We start from the raw sequence: 12,289 nt of genomic DNA, 5'->3' as shown, positions 1-12,289 counted from the left end.
TCAAATCAAATCCATCCTCAGTATGGCTCTAGACCTTACTTTACGGCCAAGCATGTTGAAAACTAAAGAGTTGAATAAATAAACAATTTGGAAGATAAATGGGTACAAAAACAACAGACAAGGTATCTAAAGAAACCATGACAGACAGTGATTTGGAAACGAAAAGGCAATAAAAGTATGCCATCTCCTGAAGAATCAAAGAATGCCATGGAAAGTTGGATTTCAATGATTTTGTCTCCATTTGGGATTTCAAATCATATTCTCCATAGAAAATAATATACATCTTTTTTATTCATAGCAGAAAATTTCATGCTACAAAGAACTCATATAGAACAGCAGTGGCTGCGCAATAAAATCAGTTGATGGCCTTTAAAGGAACAGAGAAAACTAAACTCTCTGAATACAACATACACCTAATTTAGATGCTCATTCAGGAATTTCAGAGGAGACCTTTTGGCTTTAGTAATCCAGTCTCCACAAAATAGCAAAAGCCTCAACAGCTCTACAAGATGTTGTGTTCTCATTTTGAAGATAATAGATATAAACTTTCAAGTATGAGTAGGTACAAATACTCTTACACTACTTCCTAATTGCAAAACTTATGGGCATGCCACATTTAGGTTTCATCAATCCAAGAAAAATCCTGCTTAGCAAAATCAATATCAAGATAAGGAAGATCGCATGCCAAATCATGCTCAACCTCATACTCTGGATAGATATCAATGTCATTCCTACAATCGAAATCTCCGATGAAATCGTCCCCGAAGAGCAAGCAGTCATATGAATAACATCCCAACTTTAACTCTTGAGTACTCTCTAATGGCCGCACTAATGGCACCTCTAACAAAGCCAGAACTGATTTTTCTCCCTCGAGAAGAGGTTCTACATTGTCTTCCTCTTTGATTGGATTTCTAGTTCCAGAACCAAGTAGAGATGAAGCAGAGACATCGAGCACAGACGATGGTGATGGATGAGAGAACAAGTTTGGCTTCTCCTCCCACATGGCAGGATGATCAGTTGATAATGAATTCATCTTATTCTTCACAAGAAATTGCAATCTTTCAATCTCAAGCCTCTTCTTCTGATAAGCAACAGCAGCCTCCTCGGCCGTGTCATAAGTACCAAGCCACAACCGGCATCGTTGAAGCGGGTCTCGAATCTCTGCTATATACTTCCCATACTTCCTACGCCGAACACCCTTGTATAAAGAGGACGATCTTAGCACCTTTTTATCATTGAAAATCTTGGCATCAATCCTAGTACTAGTGCTAATTTTTCCCTTGCTTTCATCGGAATTGTTTTGTGGAGAAGTCTCTTCATCATATTGGAAATCTGGAAGAGAAATCTCCCTGACAAAGCGCTTAATACCCATTGATTCGTCTTTCTTAAACTCATATTCTTCTTCATCATCGCTTGAAGAATCGGTGGCATAAGGATCATGGTATGTAATACGAATTCTCTTCATAGGCATGAAGTTTGTTTCAATTCTTTTTCTCCTCAATTTCTTGTAGTTATTGTCTAGAATAAGATATTGATTCTCGAGGCCTGGCATTGTGGGTTGAAACCCTAGCGGAAGTAAGATAAAAATCTGGGAAAAAAATATATCTTTGTCAATCTTGGATAGTAAGAGAACCCCAAATCAAGAACCCTTAAAACTCAAAGTGAAAGAACAGCAATGTATTCTGAGATAAGCACCAAAGCACCCTACTCCAGAACAAGTCCTGCACAAAAATCTACTCCTTACAAACAAGACAAAATGGTATAAAGATTCTAAAACCTATCAAAATTCTTTCCATGAATACAAAAAGAATGTTGCTTGCTGCATTGGATAATAGAAATACAATAATCAGTATGAAACATAACTAAAGTACAAACAAAAAAGTACATACCGTTTTGATCTTAATAGCATGGAAAAGGTCGGGGAAGTCTGTTTTTCGGTATGACTATGACACCAAGATTGCATGCAAAAGGTGAAGAACAAAAGGAGTGTGACAAAAGCTGGGACTAACAGAGACTGAAAATAGAACAACTGGAGCTGCTTCAGTGCTCCATATTGCAGATCAAACCAAGACGACATAAATCCTCTGCTTCACACTCTGCTTCTTGGTAAGCCTTCTTCTTGTTAGAGAGAGAGAGAGAGAGAGAGTCTGATATAAAATAAGCACAGCAAATTTAGAAGGAAGGAAACCTTAAAAGTTTTCGAACTTTCAAGATTTGCATCCAGAAAAAACAAAAAGGAAGTAACTTTCAGTCCTTGGTTCTTTCCCGGTTGGCTTTCTGGTTGGAAAGCCCATCTTCCTCTCCTTGATTTTTATCACTCCCTCCCTCTCTGTTCGTACCTTTTCCCTCGAGAGGGTGAGAGAGAGATTTGAAAATGAAAAATTTTCCTTAACATCCTCGCACACTATATATTATATTTATTTTAATATTTATTTATTTTTATTATAACAAGTATGTAATATATGAATGATAAGTAGAACAATTCAATTAATTTAATAATAATAAAATAAAATAATAAATAATTATTTAAAAATATATAAAATGTGATGTGAGATGATGAATATCATAAAAATTAATCTATTGGGCTGGAAATAAATATAACGATCGACAAACCACTTAACATTAAGTCAATCAAATTCAATTTTGACTAGATTTATTTATTAGAGTTTTTTAAAATAAAAGCATACCTTGTAGTTTTGTTCATAAGAATCAATAGAATATTCATTACAAGCTTTCTCACCCAGGACTGAGCCAACAATTTGACTGGGACCTTCTTCAATTAATAGAGTTTCTTTAGACATATTGATAGTTAACTTAGCTAGTTTATGAGTTACCATGTTTCCATCTCTATAGATGAATTTTAGACTCCAGTTTGGTCTATCCATCAGCATTCTTCTTGCATCTTCAATTAATACTCCATACTTTGTGTTTATTTGTTCAATGTTTGTAATAGCTTTCACTACAGCTTGAGCATCTCCTTCTAGAACCAAGTTCCAATTCCACATAGAATATCATAGCTCTTTTGAGTGCTAATGCTTTAGCTACAATAGGATTCATCATAAAACTTACACATGAGCATAAAGAAGCTAGAATGTCACTTGCAGAGTTTCTTAGTATATCCTCTAACCCCACTTTCTTTTCCTTATTACCTACAACTGCATCTTAGTTGGCTTTTGCATATGTTTTCCCTTGGCTTCTCCCACTTTGTTTGTTGTCTCACTGTACTACTAGAGTGATGTTCATCTTGCATATGGCTCTGATGAGATTTGAAGTCTTGTTAGCATTGTTTTGCAGTTTTGACAACTTGTGTCTGTTCTCAAATTTCTGTTTATATATTAGTAGATTTCTTCTTAACCACAATCTTTCATCACATAAGGCACCAATTCTACCTCTACAACCTCTAATCTCTCATTAATTCTCTTCCACAGCTCTAGAAAGTCTTCTTCTGCAGTTGACTATCTTTTAACTGGACTCTCCATTTTAGACCATACATCTATTGTTGCAAGACAATTCCAAAGTACATGAACACTTGTCTCTTCTTCTCTTTCACAAATTGGGCACAAAGTCGAATTAATAATCTTCCTCTTGAACAAGTTACTTCTAATTGGAAGAATATTATGAGTTACCTTCCAAATAGAGTGTTTGATAGAATTTAGTACGCCAAGCTTCCACATCTATTGGTTTGAGATTTAGAGAGGCTAGAAGGTTCCCCTTTCATTGATCTCACTCTATTTTGTTCTACATGGTATGCATTTTTTATTGCGAAGATGTCTTTGGAACTAAGGCCCCAAATAAGTTTATCCTTAGCACCTGTGATGCTTACTAGTATATTCCTTATAACCTTAGCCTTATCCTCAATGATCTCACTTACCCTCGCCTAATTATCCAAAACTTTTACCTGAGATTCAACTCTGTTTGTAGTTTTTACTGTGAGCCATTTATCATGTCATATCTTTATTCTTCTAACATTACCTACTCTTCATACCATGCCTAATTTGGTCAATTTAAGAGATGAAAAGAGGCTTCTCCATATAAGGATGCTCTCGACGCTAGCTTTGCTTCCAACAGATCTCCATTCTCATAATATTTTTCCATCATTATTGTATCAACCAAAGTAGAAGGATTTTGTATCATCCTCCAACATTTTTTTTCAAGTAAGGCCTTATTAAAGCTTTTCAAACCTCTAAAACTTATCCCTCCCAGTTTTTTTGAATCACCCACTTTCTTCCAACTTTTCCACTGAGTTTTTGTTCCATTGTTCTTGACTCCCTGACAAAATCTAGTCATCATGGATGTTATTTCTTTACACACCTTTTGAGACATCTTGAATACACTCAAGAAATTGTTGGCAAAGCTTGGATTACTGCTTGATTAAAATCTCCTTCTTAGTTTTTGTTCCAACTATTTATCTTTGTCCACACCCTCTCCTTCAAGTGTCTGAATGTATTGTACTTAGACTTACCTACTATGGATGGTAAGCCTAAATATCTTTCATAACTTCCACATGCAGAGACTCCAGCCACTTGCAAGATTCATGTTCTAGTAACACATTCAGTATTGGAACTAGAAAATATTGTGGTATTTTGCTTGTTCAAAAACTGACTAGATGTCATCTCATATGTGTTCAACAAATTTTGAATTTTTTCCCATTCTACAATATGAGTTCTCCCAAAAATGACACAATCATTAGCAAATAACAAATGGTTTATTCTTCTACCACTCTTGTGACAGCAACTCCCTTAGTTTCTCTATTTTTTTTTCAAGTGCTTCTATTAATGCACTAAGCCTTTTAGCACATAAGATAAATAGATATGGAGATATAGGGTCACATTGTCTCAACCCACTTAAAGGTTACATTACTTTACCAGGTTGTTCATTCACCAATATGGAATATGTTACATTAGTAACACACTCCATTATTAAAGAAATCCATTTGTCTCCAAACCCAAACTTCCTCATAATAGCCTCCAAATAACACCATTCAATTTTGTCATAAGCTTTTGACATGTCAAGCTTGAGGGCCATTGTATCTTGCTTTACTTTCTGTCTACTTTTCATAGTATGCAAAGTCTTGTTTTCCACTATAATATTGTCTATTATGAGTGTTCATGGGATAAATGCACTTTGGCTACTTAAAATAATATAGGGCAAGACCTTTTTTAATCTATTGGCTAACACCTTTAATACAAATTTGTAAAGAACATTACATAAACTTATTAGTCTGAACTCTATTATGAGTCTGCATGAGATAAATGCACTTTTGCTACTTAAAATAATATAGGGCAAGACCTTTTTTAATCTATTGGCTAACACCTTTAATACAAGTTTGTAAAGAACATTAAATAAACTTATTAGTCTGAACTCACTCACAATAGAATGATTATTAACTTTTGAAATTAAAGCTAGATAAGTAAAGTTACTATCCACATCTGACCTTTCCTCATTTAAGAAACTCAAGATAGCTTGGCATACCTCCTCCCTTACTGTGTTCTAGTCGGTTTGATTGAAGCAAGCCTCATAGCCATCAGACCCTGGGGATTTGAGTGGTGTCATCTATTTCATTGCTGCCTCAACTTCTTCTACTTTGAATTCCCTTTCTAGTTCTGCATTCATAGATATTGTAATTCTTGATGCAACTGATTCTAGAAAAGCAGTTATATTCTCCATAGTAGGATTTGTAGACTTGAATATCTCTTTGAAAAATTGAGTGAATGATCTTTTATTTCTATTTAATCTATCAATGTCCTGCTCTGTGAATCATTAATCATCTTAATCCAGTTCTTTTTTCTTCTTTGACTAGCACAAGCATTAAAGAACTTGGTATTTTTGTCCCCCTATTAATACCAATTTATTTTTGCTCTTTGACTCCACTTCATATCTTCTTGCTCGAGTAGTAATCCTAATTTTTCTTGTAAAGTTTTGATGAATATTGCATTATAGGGCCCTTCATGTTTCTGCTCCCTCTTAATTCTGTTGGTTAATATCTCTATTTTCTTTTTTTATTCTTGCCTGTTTTGAGAGCTCCATCTCAATAAAGCTCCTCTACACCATTTAAGTTTGTTCTTTACTACTTTGAAGCCACCACAACATTCCTTCTCTAAACTTCTTTTTTAATAGTCTCTCCCTCCTCTCCTAAAGACCATTTTGCTTCATATCTAAGTAATCACTTCTTTCTTCTTATCTAGGCAATCTTACTTCTAATCACAAGTAGGAGTGGCTTTTGGTTTGAATATCTTACAAGTAGTATCTCAGCCTCCACATTTTTAAACAGAGTTGACCATTGAGGGTTAGCCACTACTCTATCAAACTTCTCCTTTGTAAATGTTTCATCCTCATGCTTATAGCTCCTTGTATATTTCCCCCCGTTCGATCCCAAATCAAACAAATTATTAATCTCAAGAGTTACGTGAAATTCTTGAATTTGTTGTTTTGGCCTTTGTCTGCCTCCTACTAGGGGTGAAAATTGATAAGGTCAATTCGGTTTTTGCCTAAAGCCGAAACTAACCAACCGATGTTTTTTAGGGGGGAAAACTAGCTGAAACCAGCCGATAAAGGCGGACTGTTCACGGTCGATTTGTCGGTTCTAGCAAGTTTGGGCAAGTCTTTTTGGGCCCTTTTTAGGTTTTTACCCAATTTAACATCTTTTTGGACATTTTTTCTTTTTGCTTAATTCATTATTTAAGATCATTTTGGACTTTTATTGTTGCATTTTTAAAATTCATTTTAAATATTCAATTTCATTTTACTTTTAATGTCATTTATACTATTACTAACTAGTAACTACTAAGTATACACTACTATACTAATTACTAGATAACTATAAATAAATAAAAACTCCACTAAATGTTTAATACACATTACAAATCAAAACAAATTGTCTTTAGCAAGTAAGCAACAATTGTTCTTAAATAAAATTGTGCTAAATCTTCAATATCCAAATAGATTCCCAAGCAGTCTTCAGTCTTCAATAGTTGTAACGCCTGATTGTACTTCCAACTCTATATAAAAATATTAATAAGATTAAAACATCAAATATTAATGAATTTGGATTATGAAAAATAAATTAAATTAATTTCTAAAGTAAATGAATATTGAATGAGAAAAACATTACCATATTCTACCAAAAATCTCTCTACATTATCCATGGACTCTCAAATATCAATTAGTGTTGACTAAGGCTGAAAATTACATGGTTGGTTCGATTTTGGGCCCAAATTGCAATCGACTAACCGTGGGAATTTGAGGGAGGAAACTGGCCGAAATCAACCTTGTAAGAAGGCAAAACGGTCGGACTAGTTTCTGGCCAGTTCACGGTCGGTTTCTCAATTCGGGCTGGTTTGGACCATTCTTTTTGGGCCCTTTTTAGACTTTTTTTTTTTTTTTTGTTTACCAAATTCAACATCTTTTTTGACTCAATTCGTTATTCAAGATCATTAACATTTTTGGCTTTTTTTGCTGAATTTTTAAAATTTATTTTAAATATTCAGTTTTATTTTAATTTTTATATCATTTATACTATTACTAACTAGTAACTACTAAATATATACTACTAATACTACTTATATACTAATTAATAGATAACTAAAAATAAATAAATAAAAACTCCACTAGATGTTTAATACGCATTACAAACAAAAACAAATTGTTTTAAGGAAGTAAACAACAATTGTTCTAGAATAAAATAAAATTGTGCTAAATCTTCATTCTTCAATATCCAAGATTCAAAATAGATTTCCAAGCAATCTTCAATCATCAATAATTGTAAGGCCCAATGCTCTTAACTCTAAATAGAAACATTAACAAGATTAAAACATCAAATATTAATCAATTTAGATTTTGAAAAAGAAAGTAAATTAAATTATAAAAGTAAATGAATATGGAAATTGAATAAGAAAAACATTACCAGATTCTACCACAAAATTATCCATATTATCCATGGACTCTCGAATATCCATTGGTATTGACTAATATTGCAACCAATTCTGAGTACAAATAAGTGTCACAACAGTTATCGAAACCAACAAACTCTGAGAAGGATCAAGTATACGACCTCCCATATTAAATACTGACTCTGATGCAACCATGAAAACAGACATGGCTAACAAGTCTCGAATAATCCTTAAAAGTATAGGATAGTTAGGCTCATTAATTCTTCACCAGTTCAATAAGCCAAAAGATGGGCTGAATGCCTCACAATTATCTGATAAATACCGATCCACCTCTATTTTGGCAACTGTAGATCCAAAGGCAAAATATGCTAGCACTCATAAAACAATTGTAACTCATAGTTGCCTTCACCATCTTTTATGGATGCAGATGTCGGAGGGGGCACATGTTCTCGGCTAGTCAAGGTAGAACCGAATGTAGCATTATACTCAGCATACAAATCTGCAAATAACTGTCTCATACTTGACACCAACTCTTCAACCAGAGTCTCATCGTGAATTTTTTTTAGGTGGAAAGTAAAAAGCCCTAACTTACTACTTTGATCAAGTCAACTGCAATCAACAACAAGAAGTTCATCATATTCAATGAACAACAATACTAATTATATTTGTTTATGGCCATGTTCATCAAACAACTATTGTCACTCTCACTCAACCTAACCAACTCTTTTTGGAGCATACAAATCTCCAAAAAATTAGTGTTTGCCATGACATATAAAGACTTCACTTTATATTTTCAAAAACAAATGCCAAGTGGCATTATAAAATATTTTCAAAAATTTCACAACTCACACCATCACCCACTCCTCAGCTTTAGGAGACCCCATATGTCCATCATTGAAGAGAGAAAATTGTAGTCCTCACTTTACATTTGCTTAAAAGCTAGGGGTGTCAAATCGTGTTAACGGATCGTGTTCGTGTCGTATCAAAGTATGTATAATATACTATATAGGTCAACCCTAACCCGACCCGTTAAGTTTATCGTGTCAAAATTTTAAATCCTAACACGACCCATTAACATAACGTGTCATGTCGTGTCAACCCATTTTGACCCATTAGTGAATATTACGAAATAGGTTAGTATGTCACAATACATTCTGTTTAGAACTGTTTATGTAAAATGGGTTGAATATACCAGAAATTAACCTGTTTGACCTGATTAAATTTAGCATAATTTTATATAAATGTTAAAATCACAATATCTATAAAAATTATAAAATAACTATAAGTCTAAAATTACAATCCAAATAATAAAAATATCGAAATTAAAATTCTAACAATTTTATGTTTAGATAGAAGGGTAATTGTAAATTTAACTTTCTTAACGTGTCATAACAGGTTATAATGTGTCAAAACGGGTTGACTCGTTATCAACCCGTTAAGCAATCGTGTCTTAACGGGTCAACCCGTTTTGACCACAACCCGTTAAGACTAAACCCTAACCTGCTATTATCGTGTCGTGTTCGTGTTCGTGTTGGGTTAACGGGTCGTGTAACATATTGCCACCCCTATTAAAAGCCTTCTCAAATCTCTCAGTTGCCTCCAACTTCATGTAAGTTGAATGCCATCGGGTGTGCACATCAAAAGACAACATTTATTTACAATCAATTTTTTTCTTTCTCTGCACATTTCCTAAACTTGTCTAATCTTGCAGGGAAGAAACGCACATATCTAACCGCATTTCTAACCATTATGATGGCGTCATTACACTCTTTCAAACTCTCATTCATGACAAGGCTCAAAATATGAACACAACATCTCATGTTGCATATAATTTCCCTCCAACACATTCCCTATAAAAAAATATTTCAAATATGAAATTGCAGTATCATTAAAGCTAATATTATCAACAATAATAGTAAATATCTTATCAATGTTCCAATTAAGGAAGCACAATTTAATATCTCCCAATAGTATCCCCTCGATGATTAGGAATTAAAAAAAAAATCATATATATATATATATATATATTTTACAATTTTCAATCACTATTAATGAAATGTGCAATTAGGCACATATAATTAAGATTTTGTATTGATTTCCATGCACCGAAAGTCAACGAAATTCTCATTATCCCATCTTTAAACAACTTTTTAAGCTTGACATTTTATGATGCAAACAGCTTCATACAATCTTCTACAACCATAACACGACATGACACTTAAAACGAGGTTCAAACAAACAAACCATCTTCCTAAATCCTTGCCCTTCAACAATTCTAAATAGCAATTCATCGATGATTACCATATCTGCAATTGCTAACCTCGCAGCCTCTTCCCTATATTTGTGGGTTATAAGATTCCTTACCATACTACTATCACTTTCTCTGACCCCTTGCTTGAATGTTACCTCATTAACCAATATTATTTTTTTATCTATCTAAAGGCCCACATTTATGAGGATTTTTGGGACATGAAGGCAGATGGTTTTGCCTGATTAAAGTTTTGTTCCTCTTTTAGTGGCAAGCATACATCTTGTCACAATAATTACACTTAGCTTTAGGATCATTTACAGGACATCCCTCAACCTTTTAAAATGGTATCAAACAATTGACGGATCCTTCGCCTTCCATTTCTTAGGAAGTGGGCAACTACTATTAGGGGCACTTGGGGGTCTTAGTGATTGAGTCTCTCCTAAATTAATTGTTTATTCATTTGAATTAAGATCAATTAGACTTGATGAAGAATCTATCAGACATGTGAAAAATTAAATACATAATTAATTTAAAAAATTAAATCAAACAAAGAACAAACATCTACTCAATTACACAGTAGTTACTTTGCAACATGGCAAATATCACAAGTCTAAGACTCTAATTTAGATTTTAGTTCGCTCATCAACCTCGCAATTGTCAACATAATATTAAATCAGCACACAAGTTACTAATTTGATCTAACAGTAGCACTCACAGTGGGAGTTAGGTCTCGGATTACTGTTCACGGTCTAATAATTTGATCCAAGATTTTTCAATTCCTATACATATATAATAGACAATTTAGAAAATAAATAATATGAAAAATAATTTGACACAATGAAAAACATATAAAAAATGAATACATTAAAAGTTAAAGAGGAGGAGTTTTTTTTTTTTTTTAAATGGTGACTGCCGTTGTGAGAACTGAGAACAAAATCCCACTCAAGAAAATCACCAATGTGCGGCAGTGACCATGGTGAGGTTAGGGTGTCATTTTAACATACAGTGAGAGTTGGGACAGAAGGTCATGCCACCGTGGGGGTCTTTTAACACAGTGACACACAAAGGTAGGTGAATAGATTCATGTAGAGAGTGAAAGTTGGGTGTCGTCAATGGAGGGAGGGGGTTGAAGGAGGTGAAGCCAGTGCATGCGATGTGTGGAAATGGGGAGCTAGGGGAGGAAGGGAAGTTTGGAAGGAGAAGTCGAGAAGAAGAGGGAAGGGAGGGGATGTTTAAACTCTAGGTCAAAACGGCACCGTTTCATTTAATATATATATATATATATTTTTTTTTACAAATTGCAGGGATAAAAGGATATCGTTTTACCCATTTAAGTAAAACGATGTCATTTTATATATGTATGATTTATAAATCTATATATATAATCGGCCAATTCAGAAGTTTGAACCAAGTTCAAATCGAAATCGAACTGGCCAACATTAGTTTTAAGATATTTCTACAATCAGCCAACTTATTCCCTACTGGTTTCAGCCAATTTCGTACTCCGAAGGCTAGTTTGACTCGGTTATAGCCTGTTTGGCCAGTTTTTGTACACCCCTACCTCCTACCTTCTCATCTTGAGTATTAATTATCACATTAAAGTCTCCTGACACACACAAAGTTTGGTCTGTAAGGGGCTTTAGTAAAGATAACAAGTTCCAGGTTTCCTTTCTTTTATTCCACTTTGGATGACCATACATACTAGTAAACTACCAACTAGTATTTTTATCTGGTTAACTCAGTTTTGTATGGATGTGGTGTTGTGAATAATTTATTATCTCAAGGTCAACTTCCTTATCACAAAGCAATGTCAAACCTCTTTTTCTACCCATAGAATCTACTATAAAATAGCTTTCAAAATCTCATTTTACGTTTTATTCCATCAAATCTATTTGTAAGTAATTTAGTTTCCAAAAGAAAAATAACTTGAGGTCTTTTCCTTTATCAAAAGATAAAGATGTTAAACTATCTAGGGGTTTCCAAGCTCTCAATAGTTTCAATTTCAGGAATTCATAATGATTAACAAGGCTGAGCAACAACCACTGCTAAAGATAAAAGATTTTAATCATCCTAAACCACTTTGTTACTCCTACATTTTTTTTTTATGTTTCATGCATCTTCCTCAATACTAATTTCAGCATGTACATCT

At 33.8% G+C, this 12,289-nt stretch overlaps 1 protein-coding gene across 2 annotated transcripts; it reads right to left on the bottom strand.

The window, feature by feature from the left end:
* Window positions 1-401: 401 nt before the first annotated feature.
* LOC122295903 (ethylene-responsive transcription factor ERF118-like) lies at window positions 402-2,341 on the bottom strand. Of its 2 annotated transcripts, none has more exons than XM_043105178.1 (2): window positions 1,890-2,341; window positions 402-1,721 (listed from the first exon to the last, which is right to left on the bottom strand). In XM_043105178.1, the coding sequence occupies exon 2, from the start codon at window positions 1,550-1,552 to the stop codon at window positions 617-619; it is 936 nt and encodes a 311-aa protein (XP_042961112.1). In that variant the 5' UTR covers window positions 1,553-1,721; window positions 1,890-2,341; the 3' UTR covers window positions 402-616. The 2 variants fall into 2 exon arrangements, with proteins under 2 accessions (XP_042961112.1, XP_042961111.1); XM_043105177.1 differs by having other exon boundaries at window positions 402-1,588.
* Between the last annotated feature and the right edge of the window lie 9,948 nt (window positions 2,342-12,289).

This window comes from Carya illinoinensis, chromosome 15 (genome assembly GCF_018687715.1).
Source record: "Carya illinoinensis cultivar Pawnee chromosome 15, C.illinoinensisPawnee_v1, whole genome shotgun sequence".
NCBI classification, from domain to species: domain Eukaryota; kingdom Viridiplantae; phylum Streptophyta; class Magnoliopsida; order Fagales; family Juglandaceae; genus Carya; species Carya illinoinensis.
This window is presented reverse-complemented; position numbering and strand designations above follow the sequence as displayed.